General features: G+C 48.2%; 1 protein-coding gene across 1 annotated transcript in view; it reads right to left on the reverse strand.

The window, feature by feature from the left end:
- LOC134944212 (protein mono-ADP-ribosyltransferase PARP14-like) overlaps window positions 1–22,327 on the reverse strand; it is a 142,245-nt gene that overhangs the window by 40,045 nt on the left and 79,873 nt on the right. The window contains exons 9-10 of the mRNA XM_063932794.1: window positions 3,639–3,744; window positions 996–1,145 (exon numbers count right to left, since the gene is read on the reverse strand). Of these exons, the coding sequence (XP_063788864.1) occupies window positions 996–1,145; window positions 3,639–3,744 (256 nt within the window). The remainder of the gene's footprint in view (window positions 1–995; window positions 1,146–3,638; window positions 3,745–22,327) is intronic.

A 22,327-nucleotide genomic window follows, 5' to 3' on the forward strand; every position in this document is an offset into this window, starting at 1 on the left:
ACTCCCCTTCAAATGGAATGGCTGTTAAAGTCTGTTTTGAATCGGAGTCAGCGTTCCAAACCCAAAGGCAGAGCGATCTTCTTGCCATTACAGCTAAGGCAGATACACGTGACTGCAGCGCAGCAGAGTCCAACAAGGCTTCTCCTACATAAATAAGAGCTTCAGAAATTTGTTCGGCTAATTGAATAGCTTCCGATGGATCGTCAGATTGCATTCCAGACACTATTCGTGCTAGTCAGTCATCCATGGCCTTGAGAACCCAAGCGCCAGCGAGGATTGGACGTAGAGAAATACCTGATAAGGCAAACATGGATTTAAGAATTGCCTCTATTTTCCTATCTGTAGGATCCTTCAAGGTCACCGATTGCACTGAAGGGATAACCGTAGCCTTCGCCAGGTGTATAATAGGGGCATCTACCCTCAGGGCTGTTTCCCAGAATTTTGTGTCCTCCTTTACAAATGGATACAGAAATCTCAATTTCTTAGGAGCCTGAAAACGAGAGTCCGGTTTAAGCCAGGCCTGCTTTAAAATATCCGCAAAATGCGAATAAGAAGGGAAGACAGCCACCTGTCTTTTCTGCCGTTTGAAAAAGGCTGTCGAAGTCTCCGCCGTTGCCGTATCCTAAAGATTAAGAGTCTGACGAATGGCTTCTATCAGCAATCTGACTCCTTAGCAGTGCCTCCTCGGATCTCTGTCTGGATAGAGAGCCCCAGTGACCTTAGTATGGTGACTATTCAGAGGCCATTTAGAGTGGGGAAAAAAGACTAAAGGTGGGTACACACTGATAGATATATCTGCAGATATATCTATGGACGGATCGGGCAGTGTGCTGTGCAAACACACTGCCCGATCCGTCGGGGACTGACGTCATGAACTGGGCGGGCGCAGTATGCGGAAGGGGGGTTAGGGCTTTCTCTGGGGTACAGTACTATGTGGGGTACAGTAGTATGGGACAGACACTGTGGCATAGAAGGGGCAGAGATGGGCTGAATACCTGTTTTGAGAGTAAATGTTGGGTCCGTTGAATTGACAATAACGTCAGTATCTTCCTTGGTTATATCTCCAGTCTTCACCTGGTAAGTGATGGACCCGACCTTCATTTCATGGACTCCCAGTGTCAGGGATTTCACTGGCCCAAAGAAAGCTGCAAGAAACGATGAGCGCGGTTATAGACGTGTACAGAGAGCGCCCACCGGAAACATTAAGCTTGACATTTAATTCGGATATTTCGCCCGCCAACTATTATTATAAAACTGGATTCTGATAAAAACGAGGTCATCATGTGATTTTGCACGATGACGTAATGCAGCTGCGGCACACACGCGACACCTGACGTGCACGACGCATGCTCCGGGGGACCGGGAATGGGAGGTAAGTATAACGGGTCGGGAGGGGGTAGGGACAGGAGAGGGGCGGGGCCACTGAGGGGATGTGGCAAATGCAGTATCTTTTTATTTTCCAGTTCTTAAATAAGTGGCTTTTAGGCATTTTACATTACCATAAAATGCGCCTATTTACACATCTGCCAAGATCAGGAGTAGCTATAGGCTAAGCCTGAGGCAGTTATTTTCTTTTATAGGCCCAAATGTACAGTAACAGGCTCTGATTTGCTGGCTGCGGTGATGTAACAGATACAGTTAAAGGGACAATTAGTTTTCAGGCAAAAAATAACCTAGTTATTCCTTACACTAATTGGTGTTTTAAATCTAGCAACTATTTCGCCAGAATCGCGCCAGGACCAGTAAATTGGTCTCTATTACATCCAGGCCACAGTCTTATTTGATCTACATAGTAACATAGTATTCGAGGTTGAAAAGAAGCAAAATGCCCATCGCGTTCAACCTGTATTAAGTTGAGTTGATTTTAATGTACCTGCTGAAGAATGTTTCGTGACTAGTTAACAACTGCAAATCATGTTATACCCAGATTGACAACTTCAATATTTTAAATGTCGCAACCTTGGATATCCTTTTCAATCAAAAATTCCTCTCCTCCAGCCTCAGCGAGTGCCCACGTGTCCTAAACAGAGTTCTTTTAATAAATAATTCCTCTAATAACTTTTTGAAGTGCCCCTTTACATATTTGAAGACAATAATAATGTCTCCTCTTAGAAGCCTCTTTTCCAGTGTATACATGTTCAACCTAGTAAGCCTTACCTCGTAATCCAGTCCCTCTAGCCCTTTAATCAATTTAGAAGCTCGCCTTTGAACCCTTTCGAGTTCACCGATACCTTTCTTATACCGTGGTGCCCAAAATTGAACACAATATTCCAGGTGCGGACGTACCAATGCTTTATACAGCGGCAAGATTACATCCTCGTCCCTTGTCTCAATGCCCCGTTTTATGCATGCTAACACCTTACTTGCTTTCTTTACTGCGCTTTGACATTGTATATGGTTATTAAGCTTATTATCAATGAGTACCCCAAAATCCTTTTCCAAAACTGTTACCCCTAGACTTTCCCCATTTAATATGTAGGATGCAAGTTTGTTTTTAGTCCTGAAATGCATAACCTTGCATTTTTCTATATTGAACCTTATTCTCCATTTAGACGCCCAAATTTCAAGTTTAGATAAGTCATTTTGCAGGGACTCCACATCTATTTCTGAATTAATTACCTTACACAGTTTAGTATCATCTGCAAAGATTGACACTGTGCTTTCCAGGCCTATTTCTAGGTCATTGATAAATATGTTGAACAGTAGTGGCCCGAGTACGGACCCCTGTGGTATTCCGCTGACTACTGGAGTCCAACTTGAGGACTTCCCGTTGACCACTACTCACTGTACCCTGTTGTCCAGCCAGTTACTTATCCATGTACAAACAGTTTTTCCTAGGCCAAGCTCTTTTAATTTGATGATTAATCTCCTGTGAGGCACCGTATCGAAGGCTTTTGCAAAATCTAAGTAGACCACATCCACTGCTTTTCCTTGGTCAAGATTGTCGCTCACTTCCTAATAGAAGTTAACTAAGTTAGTTTGACATGATCTGTCCCTCACAAACCCATGCTGGTTCTTGCTAATAATCTTAGTGGTCTGCAGATACTCCTGTATGCTATCCCTTAGAATTCCTTCCAATATTTTCCCCACTATAGATGTCAAACTAATTGGCCTGTAGTTACCCGGATGATTTTTGGATCACTTTTTAAATAATGGCACTACCTCTGCTATATGCCAATCCTTCGGTACCATGCCAGATCTAATTGAACTATTGAAAATCAAGTATAGGGGTCTTGCTAGTTGTGACCTAAGCTCCATAAGTACCCTCGGATGAAGTCCGTCCGGGCCAGGTGATTTATTCATATTTATTTTGCGTAATCTCTCCCTGACTACTTCTTCACTTAAACAAGTATCTAACCACGGATCCTTACTGTCACTATCGCTATGCACTACTCCCACCGTCAGTTTTTCTCTGCTGAACACTGATGAAAAAAAATTGTTCAGTATTTCTGCTTTTGATACGTCTTCATTTAACAGTACTCCAAATTCATCTTTTAATGGACCTATATTCACTTTTTTTAACCTTTTACTGTTTAGGACAGCTTCGAGTTTATGAAGAGATCTCCTGCCATCAAAGTATAGCTGATACCCCAGAAAGAGGTCCCACCTTGACAGTGGACAACATCACTATCACTCACCTGGCCCTGACTGAGCAGTCTGGCTGGTTCCTGAGACAGCTTTGGGCTTCTGGACACTTTTTGTAGCATTTCTGTCCTTTCTTTTAGTCAGTTCTCTGGAAAAGTCCTAAATATAAAACCAGAATAATAATAATCTTCCCTTCTGCTCACATCACAGGCTGAGAGAAACCATATCGGGTGACTTCTAGATGGTTATATGAGGCAAAGAACGCTACGTATAGGAGCCCATATGCGCTTATGTAATAGGACCTGAGTTTTCTGGAGTTTGCGGGATGCCGGCTGTACTCAGAAGTGTTTTTAAAGAGACAATCATTTACAAGGCATGGTTTTGCGCACTGTTACTTCACCCAGGGACGATACTTAGACGGAAGACCAGTGCGACTGAGTTTTTTTTTCTCCTTGCACCCATATGTAAATACGGTTATACGTATAATTATAGAATAGACAAATTTCTTGGCTCATCCTGAAGCTCAGCAGACTGCGCAGGAGAATCCATGCTATTATGGAGGCTGATTCACAGCTGCGTACATGGAGATAAACGTGGATATTCATACTCAGTAACATCTACGCAGCTTCCATTCACTTGCTGAAAACCGATTTTAGTGCTTACCTATAGTTACACTCAGGGCCGGTTCTTGCCCTTGTGGCGCCCCGGGCAAAAGTTAAGCGCATGGCTTAATATGGGGGCGTGGCCAGTCACGCCCCCATTTGTAGCGCCGCTGAAAAAAATAAATATATATATATTCTTGCTATACCCCGCTCCTGATTCCAGACCCTGCAGACCGGCGCCGCTCTTCTCCTCGGATCTATGGGAGAGACGTCAGTCATGACGTATCGCCCATAGCACAGCATAGGCACTAGAGGTCAATTATGACCCCTAGCGTCTGTGCCACAATGCTGTGCGTTGCGCGATGATGTCATTGCGCACCGCACACCAAAGGTCCTCTCCATGAAGGGAAACTAGACGCTTAGCGTCTGATTCCCTTCAGAGCGGGGGAGGACCAGCGCCACGAAGGGAAACCAGACGCGTAGCGTCTGGTTCCCTTCTCACAGCGGGAGGGGGGGCACAGCGGTGGGACACTGCTGGGGCGCACACTGACAGTGGCGGATCTTGCCATGGTGCGGCGCCCTCCGGATGGCTCCGGTGCCCTCCGGATGGCTCCGGCGCCCTCCGGAAGGCGGCGCCCCGGGCAAAAGTCCTGCTTGCCCGTGGCAAGATCCGACACTGGTTACACTGGGGTATATAGGGATGATGAGTGGAGCCTGACACTTTATTTCTTTTAAGAATTGTAGTTGGCCCGTCCCCCTCTATATTCTCCTTTCTTCTATATCACACGAGACCTCAATTAAGATTAACCACGCCAAAGTGGAGACGAAGAGAAAAGAGAAACAATAGGAAGAGAGAGAGAGAGGAACCAAACAATCAGGGACCAGAGGGACCGAACTAAAGAACCAAAGTTCACCAACAACCACATACTCAGGTAACAAACCACAGACAAAACAAGTTAATCAATACTAAGCAGGTGACAGAAAGCAGCCAACAAAACAGCGCCGGGTGGGTGTTCAGTGTCCCCCATGGAAACAGGAATGGATTTAACAGTAAGTACTAAAATCCTGTTTTCGCCTTCATCCACTGGGCGACACTGTAGTTACACTGGGAGTCTCCCAAAGCTGTCCTCACAGGAGGAAATGCACTGAGAAACCTGCAGCACCCAATGTCCAAACCCTGCTTCTTTGGATGTTAATGTATCAAACCTGTAAAACTTGACAAAAGTGTGGACGAAGACCAGATAGCCATATAACAGAGTCGATCAGCAGAAACCCTGCGCTACTATGCCCACGAGCCACGAGGCCACAGCCGAGCAAGTGGAATGTTCTTAAATAGATCCAAGTAGAGGCAACCAATGGCAACATAGGCTTGATAGATGACCATACGTATATCCACCAGGAAATGGTTTGCTTAGAAGCAGGTCAGCCCCACTTATGTGATCCATAGATGACAGAAATCATCCGTCTTACGTAAGGAATCGGTGTGAGAAACGTACACCGAAAGGGCCTGGGCCACAACCAAAGAGTGGGAAGAGACATCTTCAGATGAAAGAACTGGAACTACGGATGGTGTAATGGTTAGCATTACTACCTTACAGCACTGAGGTTATGGGTTTGATTCCCACCACGGCCCTAACTGTGTGGTGTTTGTATATTCTCCAATACTTGCATGGGTTTCCTCCGAGTACTCCGGTTTACTCCCTTAATCCAAAAATATAGTGGCAGGTTAATTGGCATCAGACAAAAAACATTAACCTTAACGTGTGTGTGCGTGTACAGGGGCAGACTAGATGGGCCAAGTGGTTCTTATCTGCCATCAAATTCTCTGTTTCTATGTTTACAATAAGCTGAATGATGTGAAAACCTGAAACAACTTTAGGCAAAAAAGAAGTATGTGATGTCCACCTTTTCCAGGGACTCAAACACCTCAGACTGCAGAAATGGTAAAACCAAATTAAGGTCCCATGGAGCCGTAGGTGGTACAAACGGCGGCTGAACGCGAAGAACCCTTTGCAGAAAAGTTTGAAGTTCCAGAAACAAGGCTAATCAATGCTGAAAAAAGACAGATAAGGCGGAAACATGCTAGGAGCCCAGTCGAAGGTGTGCATCCACACCAGCCTGAGAAAATAGACAGGAGAGATGGTAGGAGGTCGAAGGAAAACAACGATGCACACACCAAGAGACTGCACACATCAGCTTTCTGGCCTTAAGCATAGTTGGAATCATGGCTTCAGAAGGGCCCTTATAAATTGAGGCTTCAACAGTGGCCAGGGATTGTCATATAGATGTTGAAGAAGGTCCGGAGCCACCAGGATTACCATTGTGGTCTCATGCTCGATGCATTTCAGGACCTGAGAAAGAAGAGGGAATGGCGAAAACAGATAAACTACACGGAAGTGCCACAGAATGGACAGCGCATCTACCGCCACCAGATCCCGAGTCATGGAACAATACTGTGGAAGTTTTTTATTTAGCTAAGATGCCATCAATTTAAAGCCTGGACAACCCCAATGATGGAACAGCTTCTGAAAGACATCTGCATGACAGGCCCTTTTCCTGGAGTACAGATACTGGCAATTTGGATAGTCCGTGTTCCAAAGTGCTTCTCCGACCATTCTAGAATGTGAGTGGACTCTCACATGGCTGAGCGGTTCAGAGATTCCCCTTAGTAGTTAACTGTATATACGCCACCACCGTGGCATTGTCTGACTGTACTTGCATCGGGTGCCCTCTAAGGAGATGAAACGCTGCCATCAAAACGTTTAATATTGAGTTCCATGACATTTATAAGTAAAAGAGCCTCTTGGTGAGACCACCAACCCTAAGACAGAACATGCAGAAAAACTGCTCCCCACCCCGTAAGCGGACGTCTGTTGGCTTTCAACTACCACAGAAGTTAGTGATGAGTCTGAGGTGAGAGACAAACATGCCGGTGTAAATTAAAGCAAGATACCGTCCACTGGGAAAGCAGGTTGAAATTTCCAGGTGTGAAACCTGGCGAACTGAATTGCTCAGTAAGCGGATGCATAAGTGAACCAACACAACACCAGCCAGAACAACGATTGGATTGCCTGGAGTTTGTCCGGCGGAAGAAAGACCCTCTGCAAGGATATTCAGAAAATCATGCCCAGGAACAAAATCCTTACAGAATGCCAGCTCACCTCCAGAGTAAACAGGATAAAAAATAAATAAAAGGCTGAACAGCTGCCCAGAAACAAATACCCGGCTCCCTCAGACACATAAACTAAACTGGGGTCTCGTGGGATATAGAGGGGGGGAAGCCAACTCCAATTCTCTACCTCACTGTATCCAACCCCAGGTACCTCTGTACTATATCCAACATCAGGTACTAATGTACATCACTGTATCCAACTTCATACATCTCTGTAACCTACTGTATCCAACCCCAGGTACTGATGTATCTCACTGTACCTAACCCCAGGTACTGATGTATCTCCCTGTACCCAACCCCAGGTGCCTCTGTGCTTCACTATATCCAACATCAGGTACTAATGTACATCACTGTATCCAACCCCAGACATCTCTGTACCCTACTGTATCCAACATCAGGTACTGATGTATCTCACTGTACCCAACCCCAGGTACTGATGTACCTCACTGTATCAAACCCAAGGTACTGATGTATCTCACTGTACCCAACCCCAGGCACTGATGTACCTCACTGTATCAAACCCCAGGTACCTCTGTACTATATCCAACATCAGGTACTAATGTACATCACTGTATCCAACTCCATACATCTCTGCACGCTACTGTATCCAACCCCAGGTACTGATGTATCTCATTGTACCTAACCCCAGGTACTGATGTATCTCACTGTACCCAACCCCAGGTGCCTCTGTGCTTCACTATATCCAACATCAGGTACTAATGTACATCACTGTATCCAACCCCAGACATCTCTGTACCCTACTGTATCCAAGATCAGGTACTGATGTATCTCACTGTACCCAACCCCAGGTACTGATGTATCTCACTGTACCCAACCCCAGGTACTGATGTATCTCACTGTCCCAACCCCAGGTACGGATGTACCTCACTGTATCCAACCCCAGGTACTGATGTATCTCACTGTATCGAACCCCAGGTACTGATGTATCTCACTGTCCCAACCCCAGGTACGGATGTACCTCACTGTATCCAACCCCAGGTACGGATGTACCTCACTATATCCAACCCCAGGTACTGATGTATCTCACTGTATCGAACCCCAGGTACTGATGTATCTCATTGCACCCAACCCCAGGTACTGATGTATCTCATTGTTTCCAACCCCAGACATCTCTGTATCCTACTGTATATAACGGTCTATAGATCTACACTAAAAAGGTCTACAGCCAATACTGTAGGTCGACAGCAAATGGTCGGCATGCATTAAGATCGACAGAATCAAAAAGTCTACACATTTTCTTATTTTATTTTTTTTTACAACTTTTGATGCCTTTAGTATCCATGTCACAAACTAATACCTTTAGTAACCTTGTGGCGAGATAAGCGAGCCCGCGAGGGGACGCATTTCATCAAATTGTCTATCCATGTCACAAACTATCACCATTAGAAACATTTTGGCGAGGGAATTCATTTTAACAAATTGGGGTAAAAAAAAAAAAAAAATACACAAAACAGGAAACAAATTTTTTTGGGGTCGACCTTTTGACCCTGTCAACCTTTTACTGTCAACCTAATGACTGTCTATCTTCTGAATCATAACCATCCAACCACAGGTACTGATGTATCAATGTTTCTCACTGTATCCAACACCAGGTACTGCTGTAACTCACTGTACCCAACCCTAGGTACTGCTATAACTCACTGTACCCAACCCTAGGTACTGCTGTAACTCACTGAACCCAATCCCAGGTACTTATAAACTGTACCCAACCCTAGGTACTGCTGTAACTCACTGTACCCAACCCTAGGTACTGCTGTGACTCACTGTACTCAACCCTAGGTACTGCTGTGACTCACTGTACCCAACCCTAGGTACTGCTGTAACTCACTGTACCCAACCCTAGGTACTGCTGTAACTCACTGTACCCAACCCCAGGTACTTCTAAATTGTACCCAACCCTAGGTACTGCTGTAACTCACTGTACCCAACCCCAGGTACTTCTAAACTGTACCCAACCCTAGGTACTGCTGTAACTCACTGTACCCAACCCTAGGTACTGCTGTAACTCACTGTACCCAACCTCAGGTACTTTTAAACTGTACCCAACCCTAGGTACTGCTGTAACTCACTGTACCCAACACCAGGTACTTCTAAACTGTACCCATCCCTAGGTACTGCTGTAACTCACTGTACCCAACCCCAGGTACTGCTGTAACTCACTGTACCCAACCCCAGGTACTTCTAATTGTACTCAACCCTAGGTACTGCTGTAACTCACTGTACCCAACCCTAGGTACTGCTGTAACTCACTGTACCCAACCCTAGGCACTGCTGTAACTCACTGTACCCAGTCCCAGGTACTTCTAAACTGTACCCAACCCTAGGTACTGCTGTAACTCACTGTACCCAACCCTAGGTACTGCTGTATCTCACTGTACCCAATCCTAGGTACTGCTGTAACTCACTGTACCCAACCCTAGGTACTGCTGTAACTCACTGTACCCAACCCCAGGTACTTCTAAACTGTACCCAACCCTAGGTACTGCTGTAACTCACTGTACCCAACCCTAGGTACTGCTTTAACTCACTGTACCCAACCCCAGGTACTTCTAAACTGTACCCAACCCTAGGTACTGCTGTAACTCACTGTACCCAACCCCAGGTACTTCTAAATTGTACCCAACCCTAGGTACTGCTGTAACTCACTGTACCCAACCCCAGGTACTTCTAAACTGTACCCAACCCTAGGTACTGCTGTAACTCACTGTACCCAACCCTAGGTACTGCTGTAACTCACTGTACCCAACCTCAGGTACTTTTAAACTGTACCCAACCCTAGGTACTGCTGTAACTCACTGTACCCAACACCAGGTACTTCTAAACTGTACCCAACCCTAGGTACTGCTGTAACTCACTGTACCCAACCCCAGGTACTGCTGTAACTCACTGTACCCAACCCCAGGTACTTCTAATTGTACCCAACCCTAGGTACTGCTGTAACTCACTGTACCCAACCCTAGGTACTGCTGTAACTCACTGTACCCAACCCTAGGCACTGCTGTAACTCACTGTACCCAGTCCCAGGTACTTCTAAACTGTACCCAACCCTAGGTACTGCTGTAACTCACTGTACCCAACCCTAGGTACTGCTGTATCTCACTGTACCCAATCCTAGGTACTGCTGTAACTCACTGTACCCAACCCTAGGTACTGCTGTAACTCACTGTACCCAACCCCAGGTACTTCTAAACTGTACCCAACCCTAGGTACTGCTGTAACTCACTGTACCCAACCCTAGGTACTGCTTTAACTCACTGTACCCAACCCCAGGTACTTCTAAACTGTACCCAACCCTAGGTACTGCTGTAACTCACTGTACCCAACCCCAGGTACTTCTAAACTGTACCCAACCCTAGGTACTGCTGTAACTCACTGTACCCAACCCCAGGTACTGCTGTAACTCACTGTACCCAACCCCAGGTACTTCTAAACTGTACCCAACCCTGGGTACTGCTGTAACTCACTGTACCCAACCCCAGGTACTTCTAAACTGTACCCAACCCTAGGTACTGCTGTAACTCACTGTACCCAACCCCAGGTACTGCTGTAACTCACTGTACCCAACCCCAGGTACTTCTAAACTGTACCCAACCCTAGGTACTGCTGTAACTCACTGTACCCAACCCTAGGTACTGCTGTAACTCACTGTACCCAACCCCAGGTACTTCTAAACTGTACCCAACCCTAGGTACTGCTGTAACTCACTGTACCCAACCCTAGGTACTGCTGTAACTCACTGTACCCAACCCTAGGTACTGCTGTAACTCACTGTACCCAACACTAGGTACTGCTGTAACTCACTGTACCCAACCCTAGGTACTGCTGTAACTCACTGTACCCAACCCCAGGTACTTCTAAACTGTACCCAACCCTAAGTACTGATGTAACTCACTGTACCCAACCCTAGGTACTGCTGTAACTCACTGTACCCAACCCTAGGTACTGCTGTAACTCACTGTACCCAATCCTAGGTACTGCTGTAACTCACTGTACCCAACCCCAGGTACTTCTAAACTGTACCCAACCCTAGGTACTGCTGTAACTCACTGTACCCAACCCTAAGTACTGCTGTAACTCACTGTACCCAACCCTAGGTAGTGCTGTAACTCACTGTACCCAACCCCAGGTACTGCTGTAACTCACTGTACCCAACCTCAGGTACTTCTACACTATGCCCAACCTTAGGTACTGCTGTAACTCACTGTATCCAAACCTAGGTACTGCTGTAACTCACTGTACCCAACCCCAGGTACTTCTAAACTGTACCCAACCCTAGGTACTGCTGTAACTCACTGTACCCAACCCCAGTTACTGCTGCAACTCACTGTACCCAACCCCAGGTACTGCTGCAACTCACTGTACCCAACCCTAGGTACTGCTGTAATTCACTGTACCCAACCCCAGGTACTGCTGTAACTCACTGTACCCAACCCCAGGTACTGATGTAACTCACTGTACCCAACCCCAGGTACTTCTAAACTGTACCCAACCCTAGGTACTGCTGTAACTCACTGTACCCAACCCTAGGTACCGCTGTAACTCACTGTACCCAACCCCAGGTACTTCTAAACTGTACCCAACCCTAGGTACTGCTGTAACTCACTGTACCCAACCCTAGGTACTGCTGTAACTCACTGTACCCAACCCCAGGTACTTCTAAACTGTACCCAAACCTAGGTACTGCTGTAACTCACTGTACCCAACCCCAGTGACTGCTGCAACTCACTGTACCCAACCCCAGTTACTGCTGCTACTCACTGTACCCAACCCCAGGTACTGCTGTAACTCATTGTACCCAACCCCAGGTACTGCTGTAACTCACTGTTCCCAACCCCAGATACTGCTGTAACTCACTGTACCCAACCCCAGGTACTGCTGTAACTCACTGTACCCAACCCCAGGTACTGCTGTAACTCATTGTACCCAACCCCAGGTACTGCTGTAACTCACTGTACCCAACCCCAGGCACGGATGTATCTCACTGTATCCAACCCCAAGTACTGATGTAACTCACTGTACCCAATCCCAGGTACTTCTAAACTGTACCCAACCCTAGGTACTGCTGTAACTCACTGTACCCAACCCTAGGTACTGCTGTAACTCACTGTACCCAACCCCAGGTACTTCTAAACTGTACCCAACCCTAGGTACTGCTGTAACTCACTGTACCCAACCCCAGTTACTGCTGCAACTCACTGTACCCAACCCCAGTTACTGCTGCAACTCACTGTACCCAACCCCAGGTACTGCAGTAACTCATTGTACCCAACCCCAGGTACTGCTGTAACTCACTGTTCCCAACCCCAGATACTGCTGTAACTCACTGTACCCAACCCCAGGTACTGCTGTAACTCACTGGACCCAACCCCAGGTACTGCTGTAACTCATTGTACCCAACCCCAGGTACTGCTGTAACTCACTGTACCCAACCCCAGGCACGGATGTATCTCACTGTATCCAACCCCAAGTACTGATGTAACTCACTGTACCCAACCCCAGTTACTGCTGCAACTCACTGTACCCAACCCCAGTTACTGCTGCAGCTCACTGTACCCAACCCCAGGTACTGCTGTAACTCATTTTACACAACCCCAGGTACTGCTGTAACTCACTGTACCCAACCCCAGGTACTGCTGTTACTCACTGTGCCCAACCACAGGTACTGCTGTAACTCACTGTACCCAACCCCAGGTACTGCTGTAACTCATTTTACACAACCCCAGGTACTGCTGTAACTCACTGTGCCCAACCACAGGTACTGCTGTAACTCATTGTACCCAACCCCAGGTACTGCTGTAACTCACTGTACCCAACCCCAGGTACGGATGTAACTCACTGTATCCAACACCAGGTACTGATGTAGCTCACTGTACCCAACCCCAGGTACTGCTGTAACTCACTGTACCCAACCCCAGGTACTGCTGTAACTCACTGTACCCAACCCCAGGTACTGATGTATCTCACTGTATCCAACCCCAAGTACTGATGTACCTCACTGTATTCAACCCCAGGTACTGATGTAGCTCACTGTACCCAACCCCAGGTACTGCTGTAACTCATTGTACCCAACCCCAGGTACTGCTGTAACTCACTGTACCCAACCCCAGGCATGGATGTATCTCACTGTATCCAACCCCAGGTACTGCTGTAACTCACTATGCCCAACCACAGGTACTGCTGTAACTCACTGTACCCAACCCCAGGTACTGCTGTAACTCACTGTGCCCAACCCCAGGTACTGCTGTAACTCACTGTGCCCAACCACAGGTACTGCTGTAACTCACTGTACCCAACCCCAGGTACTGCTGTAACTCACTGTGCCCAACCCCAGGTACTGCTGTAACTCACTGTGCCCAACCACAGGTACTGCTGTAACTCACTGTACCCAACCCCAGGTACTGCTGTAACTCACTGTACCCAACCCCAGGTACTGCTGTAACTCATTGTACCCAACCCCAGGTACTGCTGTAACTCATTGTACCCAACCCCAGGTACTGCTGTAACTCACTGTACCCAACCCCAGGTACTGCTGTAACTCACTATGCCCAACCACAGGTACTGCTGTAACTCACTGTACCCAACCCCAGGTACTGCTGTAACTCACTGTGCCCAACCCCAGGTACTGCTGTAACTCACTGTGCCCAACCACAGGTACTGCTGTAACTCACTGTACCCAACCCCAGGTACTGCTGTAACTCACTGTGCCCAACCCCAGGTACTGCTGTAACTCACTGTGCCCAACCACAGGTACTGCTGTAACTCACTGTACCCAACCCCAGGTACTGCTGTAACTCACTGTACCCAACCCCAGGTACTGCTGTAACTCATTGTACCCAACCCAAGGTACTGCTGTAACTCATTGTACCCAACCCCAGGTACTGCTGTAACTCACTGTACCCAACCCCAGGTACGGATGTAACTCACTGTGCCCAACCCCAGGTACTGCTGTAACTCACTGTGCCCAACCCCAGGTACTGCTGTAACTCACTGTACCCAACCCCAGGTACTGCTGTAACTCATTGTACCCAACCCCAGGTACTGCTGTAACTCATTGTACCCAACCCCAGGTACTGCTGTAACTCACTGTACCCAACCCCAGGTACAGATGTAACTCACTGTATCCAACACCAGGTACTGATGTATATCACTGTATCCAACCCCAGGTACTGCTGTACCTCACTGTACCCAACCCTAGGTACTGATGTACCTCACTGTACCAAACCCAGGTACTGATGTATATCACTGTATCCAACCCCAGGTACTGATGTACCTCACTGTACCCAACACCAGGTACGGCTGTATCTCACTGTACCCAACCCCAGGTACTGCTGTATCTCACTGTACCCAACCCGAGGTACTGATGTATCTCACTGTACCCAACCCCAGGTACTGCTGTAACTCACTGTACCCAACCCCAGGTACTTCTAAACTGTACCCAACCCTAGGTACTGCTGTAACTCACTGTACCCAACCCTAGGTACTGCTGTAACTCACTGTAACCAACCCCAGGTACTTTTAAACTGTACCCAACCCTAGGTACTGCTGTAACTCACTGTACCCAACACCAGGTACTTCTAAACTGTACCCAACCCTAGGTACTGCTGTAACTCACTGTACCCAACCCCAGGTACTGCTGTAACTCACTGTACTCAACCCCAGGTACTTCTAATTGTACCCAACCCTAGGTACTGCTGTAACTCACTGTACCCAACCCTAGGTACTGCTGTAACTCACTGTACCCAACCCTGGGTACTGCTGTAACTCACTGTACCCAACCCCAGGTACTTCTAAACTGTAACCAACCCTAGGTACTGCTGTAACTCACTGTACCCAACCCTAGGTACTGCTGTAAATCACTGTACCCAATCCTAGGTACTGCTGTAACTCACTGTACCCAACCATAGGTACTGCTGTAACTCACTGTACCCAACCCCAGATACTTCTAAACTGTACCCAACCCTAGGTACTGCTGTAAGTCGCTGTACCCAACCCTAGGTACTGCTTTAACTCACTGTACCCAACCCCAGGTACTTCTAAACTGTACCCAACCCCAGGTACTGCTGTAACTCACTGTACCCAACCCCAGGTACTTCTAAACTGTACCCAACCCTAGGTACTGCTGTAACTCACTGTATCCAAACCTCAGGTACTTCTACACTGTACCCAACCCTAGGTACTGCTGTAACTCACTGTACCCAACCCCAGATACTTCTAAACTGTACCCAACCCCAGGTACTGCTGTAACTCACTGTACCCAACCCCAGGTACTGCTGTAACTTACTGTACTCAACCCCAGGTACTGCTGTAACTCATTGTACCCAATCCCAGGTACTGCTGTAACTCATTGTACCCAACCACAGGTACTGCTGTAACTCACTGTACCCAACCCCAGGTACTGATGTATCTCACTGTATCCAACCCCAAGTACTGATGTACCTCACTGTATTCAACCCCAGGTACTGATGTATCTCCATGTACCCAACCCCAGGCACGGATGTATCTCACTGTATCCAACCCCAGGTACTGATGTAACTCACTGTACCCAACCCCAGTTACTGCTGCAACTCACTGTACCCAACCCCAGTTACTGCTGCAGCTCACTGTACCCAACCCCAGGTACTGCTGTAACTCATTGTACACAACCCCAGGTACTGCTGTAACTCACTGTGCCCAACCACAGGTACTGCTGTAACTCACTGTACCCAACCCCAGGTACTGCTGTAACTCACTGTGCCCAACCACAGGTACTGCTGTAACTCACTGTACCCAACCCCAGGTACTGCTGTAACTCACTGTGCCCAACCCCAGGTACTGCTGTAACTCACTGTGCCCAACCACAAGTACTGCTGTAACTCACTGTACCCAACCCCAGGTACTGCTGTAACTCATTGTACCCAACCCCAGGTACTGCTGTAACTCATTGTACCCAACCCCAGGTACTGCTGTAACTTACTGTACCCAACCACAGGTACTGCTGTAACTCACTGTACCCAACCCCAGGTACTGCTGTAACTCACTGTGCCCAACCACAGGTACTGCTGTAACTCACTGTACCCAACCCCAGGTACTGCTGTAACTCACTGTGCCCAACCCCAGGTACTGCTGTAACTCACTGTGCCCAACCACAGGTACTGCTGTAACTCGCTGTACCCAACCCCAGGTACTGCTGTAACTCATTGTACCCAACCCCAGGTACTGCTGTAACTCATTGTACCCAACCCCAGGTACTGCTGTAACTCACTGTACCCAACCCCAGGTACGGATGTAACTCACTGTATCCAACACCAGGTACTGATGTAGCTCACTGTACCCAACCCCAGGTACTGCTGTAACTCACTGTACCCAACCCCAGGTACTGCTGTAACTTACTGTACTCGACCCTAGGTACTGCTGTAACTCATTGTACCCAACCCCAGGTACTGATGTATCTCACTGTATCCAACCCCAGTTACTGATGTACCTCACTGTATCCAACCCCAGGTACTAATGTACCTCACTGTACCAAACCCCAGGTACTGCTGTACCTCACTGTACCCAACCCTAGGTACTGATGTACCTCATTGTACCAAACCCAGGTACTGATGTATATCACTGTATCCAACCCCAGGTACTGATGTACCTCACTGTACCCAACACCAGGTACGGCTGTATCTCACTGTACCCAACCCCAGGTACTGCTGTAACTCACTGTGCCCAACCCCAGGTACTTCTACACTATACCCAACCTTAGGTACTGCTGTAACTCACTGTATCCAAACCTAGGTACTGCTGTAACTCACTGTACCCAACCCCAGGTACTTCTAAACTGTACCCAACCCTAGGTACTGCTGTAACTCACTGTACCCAACCCCAGTTACTGCTGCAACTCACTGTACCCAACCCCAGGTACTGCTGCAACTCACTGTACCCAACCCTAGGTACTGCTGTAATTCACTGTACCCAACCCCAGGTACTGCTGTAACTCACTGTACCCAACCCCAGGTACTGATGTAACTCACTGTACCCAACCCCAGGTACTTCTAAACTGTACCCAACCCTAGGTACTGCTGTAACTCACTGTACCCAACCCTAGGTACCGCTGTAACTCACTGTACCCAACCCCAGGTACTTCTAAACTGTACCCAACCCTAGGTACTGCTGTAACTCACTGTACCCAACCCTAGGTACTGCTGTAACTCACTGTACCCAACCCCAGGTACTTCTAAACTGTACCCAAACCTAGGTACTGCTGTAACTCACTGTACCCAACCCCAGTGACTGCTGCAACTCACTGTACCCAACCCCAGTTACTGCTGCTACTCACTGTACCCAACCCCAGATACTGCTGTAACTCACTGTACCCAAACCCAGGTACTGCTGTAACTCACTGTACCCAACCCCAGGTACTGCTGTAACTCATTGTACCCAACCCCAGGTACTGCTGTAACTCACTGTACCCAACCCCAGGCACGGATGTATCTCACTGTATCCAACCCCAAGTACTGATGTAACTCACTGTACCCAATCCCAGGTACTTCTAAACTGTACCCAACCCTAGGTACTGCTGTAACTCACTGTACCCAACCCTAGGTACTGCTGTAACTCACTGTACCCAACCCCAGGTACTTCTAAACTGTACCCAACCCTAGGTACTGCTGTAACTCACTGTACCCAACCCCAGTTACTGCTGCAACTCACTGTACCCAACCCCAGTTACTGCTGCAACTCACTGTACCCAACCCCAGGTACTGCAGTAACTCATTGTACCCAACCCCAGGTACTGCTGTAACTCACTGTTCCCAACCCCAGATACTGCTGTAACTCATTGTACCCAACCCCAGGTACTGCTGTAACTCACTGTACCCAACCCCAGGCACGGATGTATCTCACTGTATCCAACCCCAAGTACTGCTGTAACTCACTGTACCCAACCCCAGGTACTGCTGTAACTCATTGTACCCAACCCCAGGTACTGCTGTAACTCATTGTACCCAACCCCAGGTACTGCTGTAACTCACTGTACCCAACCCCAGGTACGGATGTAACTCACTGTATCCAACACCAGGTACTGCTGTAACTTACTGTACTCAACCCCACGTACTGCTGTAACTCATTGTACCCAACCCCAGGTACTGCTGTAACTCACTGTACCCAACCCCAGGTACTGCTGTAACTTACTGTACTCAACCCCACGTACTGCTGTAACTCATTGTACCCAACCCCAGGTACTGCTGTAACTCACTGTACCCAACCCCAGGTACTGCTGTAACTTACTGTACTCGACCCTAGGTACTGCTGTAACTCATTGTACCCAACCCCAGTTACTGCTGCAGCTCACTGTACCCAACCCCAGGTACTGCTGTAACTCACTGTACCCAACCCCAGGTACTGCTGTAACTCACTATGCCCAACCACAGGTACTGCTGTAACTCACTGTACCCAACCCCAGGTACTGCTGTAACTCACTGTGCCCAACCCCAGGTACTGCTGTAACTCACTGTGCCCAACCACAGGTACTGCTGTAACTCACTGTACCCAACCCCAGGTACTGCTGTAACTCACTGTGCCCAACCCCAGGTACTGCTGTAACTCACTGTGCCCAACCACAGGTACTGCTGTAACTCACTGTACCCAACCCCAGGTACTGCTGTAACTCATTGTACCCAACCCCAGGTACTGCTGTAACTCATTGTACCCAACCCCAGGTACTGCTGTAACTCACTGTACCCAACCCCAGGTACGGATGTAACTCACTGTGCCCAACCCCAGGTACTGCTGTAACTCACTGTGCCCAACCCCAGGTACTGCTGTAACTCATTGTACCCAACCCCAGGTACTGCTGTAACTCATTGTACCCAACCCCAGGTACTGCTGTAACTCATTGTACCCAACCCCAGGTACTGCTGTAACTCACTGTACCCAACCCCAGGTACGGATGTAACTCACTGTGCCCAACCCCAGGTACTGCTGTAACTCACTGTGCCCAACCCCAGGTACTGCTGTAACTCACTGTACCCAACCCCAGGTACTGCTGTAACTCATTGTACCCAACCCCAGGTACTGCTGTAACTCATTGTACCCAACCCCAGGTACTGCTGTAACTCACTGTACCCAACCCCAGGTACAGATGTAACTCACTGTATCCAACACCAGGTACTGATGTATATCACTGTATCCAACCCCAGGTACTGCTGTACCTCACTGTACCCAACCCTAGGTACTGATGTACCTCACTGTACCAAACCCAGGTACTGATGTATATCACTGTATCCAACCCCAGGTACTGATGTATCTCACTGTACCCAACCCCAGGTACTGCTGTAACTCACTGTACCCAACCCCAGGTACTTCTAAACTGTACCCAACCCTAGGTACTGCTGTAACTCACTGTACCCAACCCTAGGTACTGCTGTAACTCACTGTAACCAACCCCAGGTACTTTTAAACTGTACCCAACCCTAGGTACTGCTGTAACTCACTGTACCCAACACCAGGTACTTCTAAACTGTACCCAACCCTAGGTACTGCTGTAACTCACTGTACCCAACCCAGGTACTGCTGTAACTCACTGTACTCAACCCCAGGTACTTCAAATTGTACCCAACCCTAGGTACTGCTGTAACTCACTGTACCCAACCCTAGGTACTGCTGTAACTCACTGTACCCAACCCTGGGTACTGCTGTAACTCACTGTACCCAACCCCAGGTACTTCTAAACTGTAACCAACCCTAGGTACTGCTGTAACTCACTGTACCCAACCCTAGGTACTGCTGTAAATCACTGTACCCAATCCTAGGTACTGCTGTAACTCACTGTACCCAACCATAGGTACTGCTGTAACTCACTGTACCCAACCCCAGATACTTCTAAACTGTACCCAACCCTAGGTACTGCTGTAAGTCGCTGTACCCAACCCTGGGTACTGCTTTAACTCACTGTACCCAACCCCAGGTACTTCTAAACTGTACCCAACCCTAGGTACTGCTGTAACTCACTGTACCCAACCCCAGGTACTTCTAAACTGTACCCAACCCTAGGTACTGCTGTAACTCACTGTATCCAAACCTCAGGTACTTCTACACTGTACCCAACCCTAGGTACTGCTGTAACTCACTGTACCCAACCCCAGGTACTGCTGTAACTTACTGTACTCAACCCCAGGTACTGCTGTAACTCATTGTACCCAATCCCAGGTACTGCTGTAACTCATTGTACCCAACCCCAGGTACTGCTGTAACTCACTGTACCCAACCCCAGGTACTGATGTATCTCACTGTATCCAACCCCAAGTACTGATGTACCTCACTGTATTCAACCCCAGGTACTGATGTATCTCCCTGTACCCAACCCCAGGCACGGATGTATCTCACTGTATCCAAACCCAGGTACTGATGTAACTCACTGTACCCAACCCCAGTTACTGCTGCAACTCACTGTACCCAACCCCAGTTACTGCTGCAGCTCACTGTACCCAACCCCAGGTACTGCTGTAACTCACTGTGCCCAACCACAGGTACTGCTGTAACTCACTGTACCCAACCCCAGGTACTGCTGTATCTCACTGTGCCCAACCACAGGTACTGCTGTAACTCACTGTACCCAACCCCAGGTACTGCTGTAACTCACTGTGCCCAACCCCAGGTACTGCTGTAACTCACTGTGCCCAACCACAAGTACTGCTGTAACTCACTGTACCCAACCCCAGGTACTGCTGTAACTCATTGTACCCAACCCCAGGTACTGCTGTAACTCATTGTACCCAACCCCAGGTACTGCTGTAACTCACTGTACCCAACCACAGGTACTGCTGTAACTCACTGTACCCAACCCCAGGTACTGCTGTAACTCACTGTGCCCAACCCCAGGTACTGCTGTAACTCACTGTGCCCAACCACAGGTACTGCTGTAACTCGCTGTACCCAACCCCAGGTACTGCTGTAACTCATTGTACCCAACCCCAGGTACTGCTGTAACTCATTGTACCCAACCCCAGGTACTGCTGTAACTCACTGTACCCAACCCCAGGTACGGATGTAACTCACTGTATCCAACACCAGGTACTGATGTAGCTCACTGTACCCAACCCCAGGTACTGCTGTAACTCACTGTACCCAACCCCAGGTACTGCTGTAACTTACTGTACTCGACCCTAGGTACTGCTGTAACTCATTGTACCCAACCCCAGGTACTGATGTATCTCACTGTATCCAACCCCAGTTACTGATGTACCTCACTGTATCCAACCCCAGGTACTAATGTACCTCACTGTACCAAACCCCAGGTACTGCTGTACCTCACTGTACCCAACCCTAGGTACTGATGTACCTCACTGTACCAAACCCAGGTACTGATGTATATCACTGTATCCAACCCCAGGTACTGATGTACCTCACTGTACCCAACACCAGGTACGGCTGTATCTCACTGTACCCAACCCCAGGTACTGCTGTAACTCACTGTGCCCAACCCCAGGTACTGCTGTAACTCACTGTGCCCAACCACAAGTACTGCTGTAACTCACTGTACCCAACCCCAGGTACTGCTGTAACTCATTGTACCCAACCCCAGGTACTGCTGTAACTCATTGTACCCAACCCCAGGTACTGCTGTAACTCACTGTACCCAACCACAGGTACTGCTGTAACTCACTGTACCCAACCCCAGGTACTGCTGTAACTCACTGTGCCCAACCACAGGTACTGCTGTAACTCACTGTACCCAACCCCAGGTACTGCTGTAACTCACTGTGCCCAACCCCAGGTACTGCTGTAACTCACTGTGCCCAACCCCAGGTACTGCTGTAACTTACTGTACTCAACCCCAGGTACTGCTGTAACTCATTGTACCCAACCCCAGGTACTGATGTATCTCACTGTATCCAACCCCAGTTACTGATGTACCTCACTGTATCCAACCCCAGGTACTGCTGTACCTCACTGTACCCAACCCTAGGTACTGATGTACCTC

This window comes from Pseudophryne corroboree, chromosome 7 (assembly GCF_028390025.1).
Source record: "Pseudophryne corroboree isolate aPseCor3 chromosome 7, aPseCor3.hap2, whole genome shotgun sequence".
In the NCBI taxonomy this organism is placed as follows: Eukaryota; Metazoa; Chordata; class Amphibia; order Anura; family Myobatrachidae; genus Pseudophryne; species Pseudophryne corroboree.